At 53.9% G+C, this 17,736-nt stretch overlaps 2 protein-coding genes across 20 annotated transcripts; both read left to right on the forward strand.

Annotated features, from left to right (window-relative positions):
- The first annotated feature begins 1,920 nt into the window (after positions 1-1,920).
- HYAL1 (hyaluronidase 1) lies at positions 1,921-8,861 on the forward strand. Of its 2 annotated transcripts, XM_007527279.3 has the most exons (4): positions 1,923-2,116; positions 3,836-4,759; positions 5,442-5,531; positions 7,660-8,861. In XM_007527279.3, the coding sequence occupies exons 2-4, from the start codon at positions 3,860-3,862 to the stop codon at positions 7,975-7,977; spliced, it is 1,308 nt and encodes a 435-aa protein (XP_007527341.2). In that variant the 5' UTR covers positions 1,923-2,116; positions 3,836-3,859; the 3' UTR covers positions 7,978-8,861. The 2 variants fall into 2 exon arrangements, with proteins under 2 accessions (XP_060060604.1, XP_007527341.2); XM_060204621.1 differs by lacking the exon at positions 5,442-5,531 and having other exon boundaries at positions 1,921-2,116.
- Positions 8,862-10,692: 1,831 nt separating this feature from the next.
- On the forward strand, positions 10,693-17,396 carry HYAL3 (hyaluronidase 3). Of its 18 annotated transcripts, XM_060204629.1 has the most exons (6): positions 10,723-10,781; positions 11,318-11,348; positions 12,093-12,131; positions 14,443-15,353; positions 16,501-16,590; positions 16,707-17,396. In XM_060204629.1, exons 4-6 carry the CDS (start codon positions 14,466-14,468, stop codon positions 16,974-16,976), a joined length of 1,248 nt encoding a protein of 415 aa, XP_060060612.1. In that variant the 5' UTR covers positions 10,723-10,781; positions 11,318-11,348; positions 12,093-12,131; positions 14,443-14,465; the 3' UTR covers positions 16,977-17,396. The 18 variants fall into 18 exon arrangements, with proteins under 18 accessions (XP_060060609.1, XP_060060620.1, XP_060060610.1 ...); XM_060204626.1 differs by lacking the exon at positions 11,318-11,348 and having other exon boundaries at positions 10,693-10,781; positions 11,960-12,131; XM_060204627.1 differs by lacking the exon at positions 11,318-11,348 and having other exon boundaries at positions 10,699-10,781.
- The last annotated feature ends 340 nt before the right edge of the window (positions 17,397-17,736 follow it).

Consider the following 17,736-nt stretch of genomic DNA (forward strand, 5'->3'; position numbering starts at 1 on the left):
CCTTGGGCCCTCTTCACCTTCAGCCTTGCTGGCTTCTCTCTTTCTCTCTCTCCCTACCTCCCTCCGTCTCCCTCCCCCTCCTTAATGAAAGGAATAGGAGGAGAGAGAGAACCAGACATCACTTTGGTACATGTGCTGCCAGGGATTAAACTCAGGCTCTCGTGCTTGAAAGTCCAATGTGTTCCATACACTGCACCACCTCCTGGACCACTTTTTTTTTTTTTCCCCTCCAGGGTTATGGCTGGGCCAGCACTATGAATCCACAGCTCCTAGCAGCCATTTTTTCCTTTTTTTTTTTCTTCTATTTGATAGGACAGAGAAATTGAGAGGGCAGGGGAGATAGAGAGGGAAAGAGAAAGATACCTGCAGACCTGCTTCACCACTCGTGAAGTGCCTCCCCCACAGGTGAGGAGCAGGGGCTCATCTGGGGTCCTTGTGAGAGTCCTTCTACACAGTACTCCTTGTACTCAGTGGGGTGCGCCTCTGCCCAGCACTCACCCTGTCATTCTGGAGGGCCGAGCCCAGCTGGTACCCAGCTGTATCACTCACTGCTCTAGTGACCACCATGAAGACAGTGGGGAGGGTCACTGGCTCAGGCTCAGACTAGCCGTAAACACAAGATAACAGTTGCACCTGGGCCAGAGATACGCTGTTCCCTCCACACCCCCTAGTCATGCAAGCCTGAGCACGTCTGGCACCCGGCAGATCTCACCAACCAGCTTCTGGATCAGCAAACAAGCGAAACCCGAAAAGGAATGAGCAAGTGTGTGGTCATTGCTATTACTGCGCCCATAACCGTGGTCACATGATCATGGGGTCTCATGATCACAAGATACAGGGTCTCACACCAGTGCCCACACGATGACTCACACTCACCTATATGGGCCTGGAGTCTGTGCGGAAGCCTAGACTCACTAACCAGGGCTTCAGAGACATGCGCAAACGGGGCATTATGAACACAGGGCCTTTAAGAAATGTCCCTCCAATTAGGACAATAGGTCCACTGGCCACAGTAGGTGTAGAGTCATAGGTGACAATGCTTGTAGGGACAAGAAAGAATTTTTCTTTTTTTTTTTTTAATTATTTATTGGATAGAGACCACCAGAAATCGAGAAGGTAGGGGGTGATAAGAGAGGGAGAGAGACTGAGAGACACCTGTAGCCCTGCTTCACCACTTGGAAAGCTTTCCCCCTGCAGATGGGGACTGGGGACTCGAACCCTGGTCCTTGAGCATTGCAACATGTGTGCTCAACTAGGTGCACCACCACCTGGCCCCCCAAAATAATAATTCTTAAAAAAATAAGGAAGGGGTTGGGTGGTAACGCATCGGGTTAAGTGCAGGTGGCGCAAAGCGCAAAGACCGGCATAAGGATCCCAGTTTGAGCCCCCGGCTCCCCACCTGCAGGGGAGTCCCTTCACAGGGAGGCGGTGAAGCAGGTCTGCAGGTGTCTTATCTTTCTCTCCCCCTCTCTGTCTTCCCTCCTCTCTCCATTTCTCTCTGTCCTATCCAACAACGACGACATCAATAACAACAATAATAACTACAACAATAATGAAAAACAACAAAGGCAACAAAAGGGAAAAATAAATACAATTTTTAAAAAGAATCTATAAAAAGAAGTTCGCAAAGGCAATAAATAGTTCCGAGGGCTCAGGAATATTAAAAGATGCCCTTCGGGGAAGGTGCAGCCCCACAAGTGTACCCAGACAAACACTCCCTCCACCCACCCCACACACACCCCCACTCCCACACTGCCTTCAACCCCACCCCCGTCCAAATAAAACCAAAAAACCCCGCCCAGGTGCTGACCAGCCAGGGGACACTTCCGGCCAGCCCCACCCGCTACCCTACCCGGAGGACGGGGCTCCCGATGCCTGTGACTCTGCCGCGCACCCGCCCGCAGGGCCCGCCTCTGCCTCTGCCTCTGCACTGGGTGGGGCGACCCCCTTCAAAAGCCCAGAGTCTCCAGCAGCCGCGTCTTCCTCCTCCGGAGCGGGCGAGCTTCTGATGCAGCTGGATCTGGATCGGAGATGAGGAACAGAATCTTGCTGAGTCTCGCTTAAACGCGAATCCTGGGGTCGGGAAATTTCGAGCATAAGGCCACTCTTCTCTGAGGTCAGCAGGGAAAAGTCGACAGGCAGGACGGGGACCTGGGGGGGGGGGGGCTGGACTGACCTGTCCTCCCTCCGGGTCCCTCTTCCCATGATTGTCTTCACGGGATGAGGGGACTGGGCCCTGCGTTTGCACAGTTAACCTCTCCAGGCTACTGCGTTTCATTCAGATAAAGAGACAGAGACCCCCACTTGGAGGGGGAGAGCCTTACGAGTGGTGAAGCAGGGCTGTAGATGTCTCTCTCTCCCCCCCTCCCCCCTCCTCTCTGTTTCTTTTTTTAAAAATATTTATTTCCTTTTTGTTGCCCTTGGTTTTTTGTTTTTGTTTTTTCCCTTTTGTTGCCCTTGTTGTAGCCTTGTTGTGGTTATTATTGTTGTTGACGTCGTTCGTTGTTGGATAGGACAGAGAGAAATGGAGAGAGGAGGGGAAGACAGAGAGGGGAGAGAAAGACAGACACCTGCAGACCTGCTTCACCACTCATTTAGCTTTCCCCCTGCAGGTGGAGACCAGGGGCTTGAACCTGGATCCTTGTGCACTGTAATGTGTTCACTTAACCAGGTGTGCCACCTCCTGGCCCCAGTAAATAAAATCTTTTTTTAAAAAAGTAAATTATAGAAAAGAGAGTGAGAACACACTGGTTCCCCATCCCCACAGCATCTCCCACCCGAGTTAATTGTACATGACAGTGCAGGCACCCTACCCAGTGAGCTATCTCTTAGACCCTGGCCTGGATTCTTGGGCCAAAAGTCAGGAATGGTCTCTCTATCTCCATCAACAGACTTGAGGGTCTGTCTCTCTAGTTCCCCTTTCTGACAAGATGTTATTTCACAATGTCTGTGACCCTGGGGAAGGGGTAGGACCACTACTTGGCCCTACAGGCAATCTGGATATGCCCTGAAGTCAACTCCCTTCTGTGCCCCTGCTGTGCTCTCTGACCTTCCGGAGCCCTGAAGGTCATTGTAAACCTGATGCCAGAGCAAGAAGGGCTTAAAGAGCTAGGGGTGGCGGGGGGGGGGGTGGGGGGGTGGGGGGTGGTGGTGGTAGGGGTGGTGCATCTAGTTAAGTTCACATGTTACAAGCTCAAGTACCCAGGTTTGAGCCCCGGCTCCGCTCCTCATCTGCAGGGGATGCCCTTCACAAGCAGTGAAGCAGGTCTGCAGGTGTCCATTTTCCTCTCCCTCTATCTCTCTGTCCTTTCTTAATTTCTCTCTTTCCTATCTAATAAAATAAAAAATAAAAAAGAAGGAAAAATAGTGGTCCCGGAGGTGGTGCAGTGGATAAAGCATTGAACTCGCAAGCATGAGGTCCTGAGTTCAGTCCCCGGCAGCACATGTACCAGAGTGATGTCTGATTCTTTCTCTCTCTCCTCCTATCTTTCTCATTAATAAATAAATAAAATCTTAAAAAAAAAAAAAAGGAAAAACAGCTGTCAAGAGCTGTGGATTCCTAGTTCCAGCACTGAACGCCAGCCATCGATAACCCTGATGGGGAAAAAGAAAAAAAGTGGGCGGAGGGTCGATAGCATAATGGTTATGCAAACAGACTCTCATGCCTGAGGCTCCAAAGTCCAAGGTTCAATCCCCCACACCACCATAAGCCAGAGCTGAACAGTGTTCTGGTTAAAAAGAACAAAATAAAATAAAGCAAGGGGCCTGCCCTGCCTACTCTAAGCAGAGGTCAGAGAGTGCACGACTTGCTCTCAATTCTGCCTCTCCTGGCCAGTTTTCCCTAGATCTGCCCCACTCCATGGCAGCCCACCTGCTTCCCATCTGCACCCTCTTCCTGACCCTGTTCGGCAAGGCCCAAGGCCTTCGGGACCCTCTAGTCCCCAGTCAGCCCTTCACCACCGTCTGGAACGCAAACACCCAGTGGTGTCTGGAGAAGCACGATGTGGACGTGGATGTCAGTGTCTTTGATGTGGTGACCAACCCAAAGCAGACCTTCCGTGGCCCTGACATGACCATTTTCTACAGATCCCAGCTGGGTACCTACCCCTACTACACACCCTCGGGGGAGCCCGTGTTTGGTGGCCTGCCCCAGAACGCCAGCCTGGATACCCACCTGGCCCTCGCATTCCAGGACATCCTGGCTGCCATCCCTGAGTTCAACTTCTCAGGGCTGGCAGTCATTGACTGGGAGGCATGGCGACCCCGCTGGGCCTTCAACTGGGACAGCAAGGACATTTACCGGCAGCGGTCACGGGCACTGGTGCGGAGCAGGCACCCTGACTGGTCAGCTACGCGGGTAGAGGCAGTGGCCCAGGAGGAGTTTCAGGAGGCTGCACAGGCCTGGATGGCGGGTACCCTCAGGCTGGCACAGGCACTGCGGCCTCGTGGCCTCTGGGGCTTCTATGAATTCCCTGACTGCTACAACTATGACTTTCTACACCCCAACTACACCGGCCGGTGCCTGCAGACTGTCCAGACCCAGAACAACCAGCTGGGGTGGCTATGGAACCAGAGCAGTGCCCTATACCCCAGCATCTACCTGCCTGCAGCCCTGGAGGGCACGAGGAAGACACAGATGTTTGTGCGGCACCGTGTGGGAGAGGCATTCCGTGTGGCCTCGAGGTCACGGGACCCCAGCCTACCAGTGCTGCCCTACTTCCAAATCTTCTATGACATGACAGACCATTTTCTTTCCCTGGTGAGTCTGTTTCTTTCTTTCTTTCTTTCTTTCTTTCTTTCTTTCTTTCTTTCTTTCTTTCTTTTCCTTTTTGTTGCCTTTGTTGGCTTTTTAAAATTGTTGTTGTAGTTGTTATTGTTGTTGTATTAATGTTGTCGTTGTTGGATAGGATAGAGAAAAATGGAGAGAGGAGGGGAAGACAGAGGGGGAGAGAAAGAGAGACACCTGCAGACCTGCTTCTCCGCCTGTGAAGCGACTCCGCTGCAGGGGGGAGCCGGGGGCTCAAACTGGGATTCTTACACCGGTCCTTGCGCTTTGTGCCACGTGCGCTTAGCACGCTGAGCTACCACCCGACCCCCGTGAGTCTGTTTCTGTGACACCCACCGACCAGGCGTAGGGCTCAATAATGAGGAGGCACAGCCTTGGGACATACGCACCCATCTCTCTCATGTCCTCTGAGTATCTGCTGTGTGCCCAGGCCTGTGCTGGGCATGGATGAGCCTGCATTCACCAGAAGGAGGCAGTGTCCAGCTTCATGGCCTCCACAGACTAGAGTGGGTATGACTTTGCCTCTGTCCCCTAGGGCCAGAGCAGACCCCTGATTGGGGTGGGGATGAGTGACTTGTTCCGTCCAGTGCTGGTATAGCACTTTGCTGTGGAGAGGGAGGGAGGCCTTGCTGAGTTGTGCTGTCCCTTCCCCCAGGGAGATCTGGAGCACAGCCTTGGAGAGAGCACGGCTCAGGGAGCAGCAGGCGCGGTGCTCTGGGTGAGCTGGGAGAACACAAAAACCAAGGTGCGTTCAGAGCGGAGGTGAGGGTGAGTGAGGGTGGGAGCAGAGTGAGGCCACTGACTGACTGGGGAGACCCTGGCCCTCCTTTCTACCCCTGTAGACCTGGTGATAGAGGTGAGGGCCCCCCTTTAGACACCTGCAGATCTGCTTCACTGCTTGTGCAGTGTCCCCGCCGCAGGCGGAGAGCAGGGCCTTGAACCCAAGTGTCTTTATTTTTTTTTTTAATTGTCACCAAGGTTATTGGGTTATCACTGGCATTCAGTGCTTACTCAATAAATCCGTTGCTTCTGGCGGGTTTTTTTTTTTTTTTTTTTTTTGCCTTCTGGGTTATTTCTGGGGCTCAGTGCCTGCACCACAAATCCACTGCTCGTGGAGGCTATTTTTTCCCCTTTTGTTGCCCAGGTTTGTTTTTTTTTATCATTGTTGTGGTTATTATTATTGTTGTTATTGATATCACTGTTGTTGGATAGGACAGAGAGAAATTGAGAGACGAGGGGAAGAGAGAGAGGTGGAAAGAAAGATAGACACCTGCAGACCTGCTTGTGAAGTGACCGCCCTGCAGGTGGGGAGCCAGGGGCTTGAACCGGGATCCTTAGGCCAGTCCTTACACTTCATGCCATGTGCACTTAACCTGCTGGGCAGTTTGCACCATGTGCGCTTAACCCGCTGTGCTACAGCCTGACCCAGTTTTTTTTTTTTTTTTAATAGAGAGGGAGAGAGGGGGACCAGGTGGTGGTGCACCTGGTTAGCGCACATGTTATAGTACGCAAGGACCTGGGTTCGAGCCTCCGGCCCCCACCTGCACAGGGAAAGCTTCACAAGTGGTGAAGCAGGGCTGCAGGTGTTTCTCTGTCTCTCTCCTTCTCTGTCACCCACTTCCCTACCAATTTCTGGCTGTGTCTATCCAAATATATAAAGATAATTAAGGAGCGAGAGAGAGAGAGAGAGAGAGAGAGTGGAGAGTACCAGGGGTCTCAGGTTCAGCCCTCTATACCATAATCCAGAGTTGAGCATTGCTCTGGTAAAAGTAAATAAATACAGATTTATTTTTAAAAAATTAATCTTTAATTTATTTTTTGCCCCCAGGGTTATTGTTGGAGCTCAGTGCCTGCACTATCAGTCCACTTCTTCTGGAGGCTATTTTTTCCCTTTTGGTGCCCTTGTTGTTTATCATTGTTGTTGCTATTATTATTGTTGTTGTTGTTATTGCTGTCATTGTTGTTGGATAGGACAGAGAGAAATTGAGAGGGGAGGGGAGATAGAGAGGGAGAGAGAGAGATAGACACCTGCAGACCTGCTTCACCGCTTGTGAAGCGACGCACCTGCAGATGGGGAGCTGGGGGATCAAACCGGGATCTTTATGCTGGTCCTTGTGCTTCACGTACCATGTGGGCTTAACCCGCTGTGTTATCCCTCATCTTTAATTACTTTTATTACTATCTTTATTCATTTATTGGATAAAGGGAGAGGGAGAAAGGGAGAGAGACATCTGAAAAACTGCTTCACCACTCATGAAGCTTTCCTCCTGCATGTGGGACCTGGGGGCGTGAATCCTAATTCTTGTGTATGGTAGTGTGTACTCTCTATAGATTATACCACTGCCTGGTCCCAGGTGAGAGTCTTAATTCTATTTATTTATTTATTTATTTATTCCCTTTTGTTGCCCTTGTTGTTTTACTGTTGTAGTTATTGATGTCATTGTTGTTGGATAGGACAGAGAGAAATAGAGAGAGGAAGGGAAGACAGAGAGGTGGAGAGAAAGACAGACACCTGCAGACCTGCTTCACCGCTTGTGAAGCGACTCCCCTGCAGGTGGGGAGCCGGGGGCTCGAACCGGGATCCTTATGCTGGTCCTTGTGTTCACGCCATGTGCGCTTAACCCGCTGCGCTACCCCCCCGATTCCAGAGTCTTAGTTCTTTTTTTTTTTTTTTACATTTTTTTTTTTTACCAGAGCACTGATCAGCTCTGGCTTATGGTGGTGCGGGGGATTGAACCTGGGACTTTGGAGCCTCAGGCATGAGAGTCTCTTTGCATAACCATCATGCTGTCTACCCTTCGCCTCCAGAGTCTTAATTCTTAATGCCCAAGGTGACTTCATGCATGACCTTGACACTCTCCCCCTTCATCCAGGAATCGTGCCAGGCAATCAAGAAATATGTGGACACCACACTAGGACCCTTCATCCTGAATGTGACCGGTGGGGCTCGTCTGTGCAGTCAAGTCCTGTGCTCAGGCCATGGCCGCTGTGCTCGGCGCCCCAGCCACCCTGAGGCTCTCCTTTTTCTTAATCCTGCCAGTTTCTCCATCTACCACAGGCCTGGTGGTGGGCCCCCCATTCTACAAGGTGGCCCTTCACTTGAAGATCTGAAGCAAATGGCTGTAGAGTTCAAATGCCACTGCTACCACGGCTGGACAGGAACCTCATGTGAGCGGCAGAGCATGTGGTGATCGGGCTCATGCTGAGAGTCACACACTGAGCACCCAGGGCTCTCTGGGCCTGGCCAGGGTCGTCTCAAGTAAGGACACAGTCACCCGAGTGATGGTGACAGTGTCCTCAGTCACGGTCAGGCACATTCCCCTCACACGCACACACACTTGCAGACCAAGTCTCAGGCAGACCCACAGCATGGCCCTGGGAGGGGTATGTCATAAACATCTCTCAGTGTCTCTTGGAGACACTGAACCAGACTTTCAACCGCAGCGATCACAAGAACTAACACGCACTCTCATGACGCCATGTGGAAAGTAAGGCACGTACAGGGAGGGTGAGCACTTTGCCCAAGATTGCACAGCTAGAAAGGAGACGTGAATCCCAGGCTTTGTGACTACTGAGGTATAGAACTGCTGGGCTCTGGGAGTGCGGTAGCGCAGCGGGTTAAGCGCACGTGGTGCAAAGCGCAAGGGCTGGAGTAAGGATCCCGGTTCGAGCCCCCGGCTCCCCACCTGCAGGGGAGTCGCTTCACAAGTGGTGAAGCAGGTCTGCAGGTGTCTGTCTTTCTCTCCCCTTCTCTGTCTCCCCTCCTCTCTCCATTTCTCTCTGTCCTATCCAACAACAACAGCAACAACAACAACGATAAACAAAAGGGGATAAACAAAAGGGCAACAAAAGGGGAAAAAATGGCCTCCAGGATCAGTGGATTCATGGTGCAGGCACCAAGCCCCAGTAATAACCCTGGAGGCAAAATAATAATAATAATAATAATAATAATAATAATAATAATAAATAATAAGCTGCTGGGCTCCTGCTGTGTGTTGATGGTGACCAGCCCTGTGTGTGACTCATAATCTGCTCAGATGCACCAGCCTTCAAAATAAAGCAGATAAGACTCGTACTGGAAGAGCTGTTTATTGATACCATGAGCAAGGACCCAGGTTCAACCCTCAGGTCCTTCTGCAAAGGGGAAGCTTCATGAGAAGTGGAGTAGCACCGGAGGTGTATCTCTTTCTATCTTCTCTTTCCCTCTCCATTTCTCTGCATCACCGAAAGAAAGGGGCAAGTAGAGCAGTGGATTCACCATGCAGCCACCAGGATCCAGTAATAACCCTGATGGCAGTTAAAAAAAAAAAAAAGTAAAATAGCTGTTTATTGAGCACCTAAAATGTGCCAGGAGAGCTGAGGAAACACATAATGGTTATGCAAAAGACATGAGTGAGGCCTAGCGTCCTAGGTTCGATCCCCAGCACCAAAAGCCAGAGCTGAGCAGTACTCTGGTTTGCATCTGTATTATTATTATTATTATTATTATTATTATTAGTAGTAGTAGTAGTATTTACTTATTGACTAAAGACAGCCAGAGATGGAGAGGGAGGGGGAGACAGTGAGAGAGAAGCAAAAAAACACTTGCAGCCCTGCTTCACCAGTGGTGAAGCTTTCCCCCATGCAAGTGTGGATTACGGGTTTGAACCCAGGTCCTTTGTACATTGTAACGTGTGCTCAACCACGTGCTCCACCACTCTGCCCCATGCAGATCTATGTCATCTACCTAATCTACCCATTCTATCCTTTAAAAAAAAATATTTAGGGAGTCGGGCTGTAGCACAACGGGTTAAGCGCAGGTGGCGCTAAGCTCAAGGACCGGCGTCAGGATCCCAGTTCGAGCCCCCGGCTCCCCACCTGCAGGGGAGTCGCTTCACAGGCGGTGAAGCAGGTCTGCAGGTGTCTATCTTTCTCTCCCCCTCTCTGTCTTCCCCTCCTCTCTCCATTTCTCTCTGTCCTATCCAACAACAACGACATCAATAATAACTACAACAATAAAACAACAAGGGCAACAAAAGGGAATAAATAAATAAATAAAATCTTTATTTAAGGGGGTCGGGCTGTAGCGCAGTGGGTTAAGCACACATGGCGCAAGCGCAGGGACCGGGTTGGAGCCCCCCACCCCACCCAGCTCCGCACCTGCAGGGGGGTCGCTTCACAGGCGGTGAAGCAGGTCTGCAGGTGTCTGTCTTTCTCTCCCCATCACTGTCTTCCCCTCCTCTCTCCATTTCTCTCTGTCCTATCTGCCAACAGCAACATCAATAACAACAATAACCACAACAATGAAAAAAACAAAAAAAACAAGGGCAACAAAAAAGGAAAATAAATAAAATATTTAACAATTTTATTTATTTATTTATTGGACAGAGACAGAGAGAAATCGAGAGACAGGGAGAGAGACAGAGAGACACCTGCAGCCTTGCTTCACCGCTCGTGAAGCTTGGGGATCAAAGGGCTAGAACCCAGGTCCTTGCGCACTGTAATGTGAGTGCCTAACCAGGCGCGTCACCACCTGCTCCCCTCCCATCTATTCCTTTGGTTAAAATAAATACTGAAAAATAAAATGTGCAAGGTGCCAAGATCCAGAAGAAAGGCTTGTCTTTCTCACTCAAATCTAATGTGTATTCGGGAATGGCTGCTTCCCAAGGTGGGTCCCCATTTCAGGAGCAGCTCCACCTGGCTGTTTGCACGAGAGACAAAGCGGGAGGGGGGCCAGGCTCTGCTGGGGCGGGAGAGGCAGGGCCGGCATGTGTTAGGTGCGCAGAGCAGGCGCCTGGGGCGCTGGGGCGGGACCGGGTCGGGAAAGGTCCCAGACCAGCTGGCGCTTAGGGGGCCGCCATGGCTGCAGTGCTTCCGCCGCGCCGCTAGGGGTCAGTGCGGGCAGGGGCCGCAGCCGCAGCCGCAGCCGGAGCCGCAGCCGGAGCCGGAGCCGGAGCCGGACCCGGAGCAGGACACGGAGCAGGACACGGAGCATCCCCCAGCTCGGCCTCGACATGTCAGTACCACCCCGACCCCCTGTCCCGCGAGGGGCCCGCGGGTGTCGGTGCAGGCGGAGCATGGCGGGCCACACCCACCAGGGTGCAGCAACCCAGCCCCCCGCCGCTACCCCGAAAGTCTCAGGGCCTGTGAATGAATCTCCCGGAGGGAGGGGGAAACCGAGGCCCTAGGGAGAGGGCTGCAGGGCGGGGGGGGGGGGGTAGCATTATGCTTATGCAAGCAGACTCTCATGCCTGAGGCTCCCGAGTCCCAGGTTCGATCCCCCGCACCACCGCGGAGGACCACGGAGCCCCGCCCGCTGTGGGCGGGGTCGGCACTAAAGGGGTTAACCGGGCGCGAGGGGAAGTCGGGCTGCAGACCTCAGGGCGGCCCGGGCTCACTCCCTCCAGGTGAGGGGGGACGACTGCTGCCGAGGTGGCTGGTGCAGGTGAGGGGCTCGCAGCCCTCTGAGTGGCACGTGGTGAGAGGGGAGAGGGCACCTGTGACTGACCAGGGTGGAATTGGCCTCAAGCTCAGGGGGGCTTTTCTGGGAAGGTGGAGAAGGGAGCCCGGATCTCTGGAGCAGGTGAGTAGGATGCTGGGACCCCGGCCAGCGCCCCCCACCGCCAGAGACCCCTCAGCAGACTCCGCTGCCAGTAGCCAGGGGCAGTATGGGCAAAAGTGGGGTTCGGACTAGGAGGTCTAGGCCCCCAAACCAGTGGCAGTTGGCCCCGGGTGAATTTAGGAAGGAAGCTGTTGGCGTTATCTGGGGTGATTGAGAAACTCCGGCCAGTGGCACCCACAGGAACCCCCACTGCTGTGCAGCTAGGAGCCAGGCTCCTTGCCAGTGTTTCGGCAAGGGTCCCGCCATCGGAGGGGACAGTTGGACCCAGGCCCAGTCACCGTGTCCTGAGCTGGGCAGTGTTGGGGTGGGGGGCGTGGGCTCTGTGTCCCAGGCGGCCAAGGTGATCGCAGCGCTGGGGGGGGGGGGGTTTAACAGCCTAGTGGCTGAGTTAGTGATGCTGCCACGGGGTCAGTGAGGTGTCTGATGTGACCCAAGGCTGGACATGAAGGGGAGAAGCTTGGGGAGCCCCCAGGGCAGCTGCCTTCCTCCTGAAGGGAGCCTGGGTGGGCTTAAGCAAGGGGTGGCAAGGTCCCATGGCCGGCTAACTGGATCAACTCTCCTGGGGAGGACAGAGCAGTAACCAGAGCAGGCTGCAGCTGGGACGGCCAGGTTCTCCTTCTGCCCTAAGCAGCTCACTGTGGCGCTCAGTGTCCATTTCATGTGAGGTGCCACCTGTGCTGGACTAGTCCCCTCCACCCTCTGTAGGGACTGGGCCTTCTCCAGACCACCTCTGCCAGCCACCAGGTAAGTATGGGGACAGGGCACATCCCCTGTTCCAGACTGCATGGCACCCCTTGCACTTGGTTAGCTCCTCCCTGCCCCCCTTCACATACTCCCCCCGCACAGCCCTGCATGGCTGTTGTCCGCAGGAGGAGCGCCCTTGTGGTCTGAGGAGATGCCACTGCCTGGACACTGTGGCCTTTACCCCCAGCCTGGCACTGAGCCACCTGCAGCCCAGCAGGAGATGACACTGACTCCCAGTGTCCTAACTCAACTCAACCTGGATCCTGTACACCAGCCAGAGCTGACTCTGAGCCCCAGGCTGGCTGAGCGGCCCCTCAGTTCTGCATGCCATCCTGAGATGACCTTCAGTCCTGGACCCACTGAGTTGACTCTGGATCGCAACCACCAGCCCGAGGAGGTCCCAGTCCCCTGCCTGGCCGAGCTGAGCCTGGAGCCCGTGCACTGCCGACCTGAGCTCCTGGATGCCTGTGTTGACCTCATCAATGAGCAGTGGCCCCGAAGCCGGGCCTCCCGGCTGCACTCCCTGGGCCAGTCCTCAGACACTTTCCCCCTCTGCTTGATGCTGCTGGGCCCCCACCCTACACCAGGGGCAGCCCCCATTGTAGTGGGTCATGCCCGCCTGTCAAGGGTGCTGGACCGGCCGCAGAGCCTTCTGGTCGAGACAGTGGTAGTAGCCCGGTCTCTGAGGGGCCGTGGCTTTGGCCGCTGCCTCATGGAAACCCTGGAGGCCTTCGCTCTGGCCCGGGGCTTCCACCGGCTACACCTTACCACCCACGACCAGCAGCATTTCTATGCCCACCTGGGCTACCAGCTGGGTGAACCTGTGCAGGGTTTGGTCTTCACCAGCCGACAGCTGCCCGCCACCCTGCTAAGTGCCTTCCCCAGGACCCCTGCTCCTCAGCCACACTGCAAGGCCCCTAGCCTGCCTGCCCCAAAAGCTGCCCCCAAAGCCCTTAAGGGGCTGTCTTTACCACCACCACCACCTCCCCTGCCTGTGCCCTTGACTCCCTCAAACCCACCCCCAGCAGGGCCCCTTCCACAGACCCTGCTGGAAACACACTACCAAAACCTGAGAGGATGCCCCATATTCTGGATGGAAAAAGACATCTGAGGGTCTCTCAGAGCAAGGCACAGTCTTTCCTGGTCACTAGCTGCATCTCAGCCCCTCAGGTCCTGCCAGCTTGGGCATGTCTCCTGATGCCTATGGGGCCAGGAGATGGATGGCTCAGAGCTGTCAGCCCGGGTGAATAAAGGCTTCTGTTGGGTGTGGCTGTGACAGTTTATTTGCTGACGCCCTCCCCCTACTCCCCAGTTTTGTCTTAGGTGCCCTATCCCTGCAGGAGCCTCCAGGTCCCCGGTGCTTGAATGGAGAAGTGCCTGCCTTTGCCTCTCCCACTCTGGCAGGTTCCGGGAACAGGCTGTCATTTCCTCCCACACCCACTCGCTCCAGCAGCGCCTTTGTCGGGCCCTGGACTAGCACAGGCAGTGGAGAGTTAGACAAATCTTGACCCAAGGGTACAGATAGGGAGACAGGCAGGTTTAGACTCAGGAGCCGTGCTGGGACGGTGGAAGCCCAAGTGCCCTACTAGCAAGGAGTGTCATAGGAGAGACCTCAGTGCTGGGTAGGAATTAAACTACAAAAGGTGGGGCTGAGTGTTTTGGAGGGAGGATGCAAGATAGTTGGAGAAGGAAGGAGAAAGCTGAATGTGAGAGCTAGGATGGGGGGGGGCAATGTCAGAGGGCACAGTGGGGCTATTGCAGAGAGGGACACAGAAAGGGAGCTGCCCAGATCACCCTGAGGTGTGGATGGATGTGAGAGGCCTATGTGACCATACTTTTCCCACGCCCATTCTTTTTTTTTGTTTGTTTTTGCCTCCAGGGTTATTGCTGGGCTTGGTGCCTGCACCGTGAATCCACTGCTCCTGGAGGCCATTTTTTCCCCCTTTTGTTGCCCTTGTTGTTGTAGCCTTGTTGTGGTTTTTATTGTTATTGTGGATGTTATTAATTGTTGGATAGGACACAGAAATGGAGAGAGGAGGGGAAGACAGAGAGGGGGAGAGAAAGACAGACACTTGCAGACCTGCTTCACTGCCTGTGAAGCGACTCCCCTGCAGGTGGGGAGCCGGGGGCACAAACTGGAATCCTTATGCTGGTCCTTGCCCTTTGCGCCACATGCGCTTAACCTGCTGCGCCACTGCCCGAACCCCATTCCCACCCCCATTCTGATGGGGCAAAAGTGGAAGTGTTTCCTTGGCTGAGCAGATGTGGTCATGGCCATGATCTCTAAGCTCACATCCCCTCTCTCCTACAGGTTTCCGTCCCTGGGGTGTGGCCATGAAGCTGGGCCTGGCCATGGTGCTGGGGCTGGCCCTGTGCCTGGGGTACTGCCAGCCACGGCCATGGGTGTCTGAGCGCCCCTTCTCAGTGCTGTGGAACATACCCTCGACACGCTGTAAGACCCAGTTTGGGGTGCACTTTCCACTAGAGGCCCTGGGCATCACAGCCAACCATGGCCAGCGTTTCCGTGGCCAGAACATCACCATCTTCTACAAGAACCAGCTTGGCCTCTATCCCTACCTTGGGCCCCAGGGCACAGCTCACAACGGGGGCATCCCCCAGGCTGTGCCCCTTGACCACCACCTGGCTCGGGTGGCCTACCAGCTCCACTACAGGCTGCGACCTGGCTTTGCCGGGTTGGCAGTGCTGGACTGGGAAGAGTGGCATCCCCTCTGGGCAGGGAACTGGGGCCGTCGTAGGGTTTATCGAGCCGCCTCGTGGGCTTGGGCACGGCTGGCGTTCCCCGATCTGGACCCCCGGGAGCGACGTCACAAGGCCCGGACTGGCTTTGAAGAGGCAGCCCGGGCCCTGATGGAGAGAACACTGCAGCTGGGCCGGGCCCTGCAGCCCCATGGGCTCTGGGGCTTTTACCACTTCCCAGCCTGTGGGAATGGCAGGCATGGCATGGCTTCCAACTACACAGGCCAGTGCCACGCAGCCACCCTCGCCCACAACACCCAACTGCATTGGCTCTGGGCTGCCTCCAGTGCCCTCTTCCCTAGCATCTACCTGCCACCCAGGCTGCCGCCTGCCCACCGTCAAGCTTTTGTCCGACACCGGCTGCAGGAGGCCTTCCGAGTGGCCCTCATCGGGCACCCACATCCCCTGCCTGTCCTGGCCTATGCCCGTCTCACACACTGGAACTCTCGGAGGTTCCTGTCCCAGGTGAGTGGAGCTGGACTCTAGGGGTTTGCCCTGAGAAGGAAGGCCTGAGGAGCAGATGTTGTCTGTGGGGTTTTGAGGGAAAATCCCTGATTTAGTTCTGAGTATGGGGAGAGGATCTGTCCTGGAGCACTAAGGAGGTATGTCTGCCTGGGAAGATTTAATTTTTAGTCATTACTAAAATGACTTCACTGCTCTAGGAAAACCTTTTATTTATTTATTTTTAAACCAGAGCATTGCTCAGCTTTGGCTTGTGGTGGTGCTGGGGATTGAACTTGGGACCTTTGGTGTCTTAGGCATGAAAGTCTTTCTCATAACCATTATGCTATCTCCTCAGCCCTCTGGGATGACTTTTTTTTTTTTTCCTCAGATAGAGACAAGCACAGAGGGAGAGAGAGACGACAGCACCAAAGCTTCTTCCAGAGATGAGGGGGCTGGGCTAGAACCTGGATTACACAAATGACAAAGTACACTATCCAGATAAAGCTAGTCTGTCAGCCCCCTGGAAGATTATTTTATTTAATTTTTTTAAATATATTTTTTTATTTTTTTAATATTTATTCATTCCCTTGTGTTGCCCTTGTTGTAGTTATTATTGTTGTTGTTACTGATGTTGTTGTTGGGTAGGACAGAGAGAAATGGAGAGAGGAAGGAAAGACAGAAAAGGGGAGAGAAAGACAGACACCTGCAGACCTGCTTCACTGCTTGTGAATCAACTCCCCTGCAGGTAGGGAGCCAGGAGGCTCGAACTGGGATCCTTACTCCGGTCCTTGCACTTTGCGCCACTTGCGCTTATCCCACTGCGCTACCACCTGACTCCCTTATTTTAATTTTTAAGGATTTTATTTATTAATGAGAAAGATAGGAGGAGGGAGGGAGAAAAAAACAGACATCACTCGGGACCTCAGACTTGAGAGTCCAATGCTTTCTCTGCTGTGCCACCTCCCAGACCACACCCCAGAAGATCTTAAAAGCTAAGAGAAGGCTTATTCTTTGGGATCCTGGTCAGTGGGAAGACATTCTCTAACTAGAAAGCCTAAAAACCTCTCAGAGGGTCAGTACTGAGGCCCTGCTCTGTCAAGGGAAGTTTTCCCGAAGGTGGAGATAGGTCCGTATGGGCCTGGCCAGCTCAGCAGTTCTCTGCTTCCAGGATGACCTTACGCAGACCATCGGTGTCAGTGCAGCACTGGGGGCAGCCGGCGTGGTGCTCTGGGGGGACCTGAGCTTCTCCACCTCTGAGGTGATCACTGCCCCCTCCAGCCTGCTCCACCTCCCATGCTGGGGGCCTGATGGGAGACAGTATGTATGGTAGGGCTGTGAGATGGAAGCACTGACCAATCCCTCCCCTCTCTCCAGAAGGAGTGCTGGCATCTCCATGACTATCTGGTGGGCACCCTGGGCCCCTATGTGATCAATGTCACCAGAGCAGCTGTGGCCTGCAGTCAGCAGCGGTGCCATGGCCATGGGCGCTGTGCCAGGCGGGACCCAGGGCAACTGGAAGCCTTTCTGCACCTGCAGCCAGATGGCAGCCCTGGAGCTTGGGGGTCCTTCAGCTGCCACTGTTACTGGGGCTGGGCTGGTCCTACCTGCCAGGAGCCCAAGCCTGGGCCTAAAGAAGCAGCATAAATCCCTGAATCCTCTGCACCTGACGCTCTTGTCTCTGCTGCCATTTTTCCAGTCCTGGAAGGAGGACTTTGATTATTCCATTTCTATTCTTTTTAGCATACATGCCCATACCACACTTCCCTTGGGACTCCTGGGAAATGGAAAAGGCCAGCGTGGGAAACAAAAACAAACAGAAAAAAAAAACAAAACAGACTTTAAAACTACAAATCTATGTTGAATCATCTGATCCTGACAAAGAGGTTCCAGATGATTACAGTTTGTCAGTCTTAAGTCGAGAATTCAGTTCCTACGTCTCACTGGATCCCTGGGGAGGTTATGGGAGGCCAGTGCAAGAACTAGCGGACCCTAAGATTTCAGCTAAGGTCTGTGTCAAACTGTTGCTTGTACTCTGTTTTCATTATAAAGTCATTTTCTCTTTCACTGCTTGAGGTGTCATCGTCCCCTCTGTTCCATGAATCCCTCTACTCTGCCTTTCCAGTCCAGCGCGCAGAGTTCCAGGAGAAGCCCTCCTGCCCCAGTCTAGCGGGTGCACCCAAGCAAGTTTTAAAGTCAACAACTGAGTGCACGTGGTGAGGGGGACGCAGGGCATTGTGGGTGCATAGTTCAGCTAGAGGGCTGCGGGCTGAAGGGTCCTGGGAGGAGACTACAACTCCCGAGATGCCCTGTGCCGCGCCCGCCGGTCGGTCTCTGCACGCTTGGCCCCCTGGGAATTGTAGTCCCGACCGCGTGGGTGTGCGTCTGAATCCAGTGGGTTGGAACT

Source organism: Erinaceus europaeus, chromosome 12 (assembly GCF_950295315.1).
Source record: "Erinaceus europaeus chromosome 12, mEriEur2.1, whole genome shotgun sequence".
Classification (NCBI taxonomy): Eukaryota; Metazoa; Chordata; class Mammalia; order Eulipotyphla; family Erinaceidae; genus Erinaceus; species Erinaceus europaeus.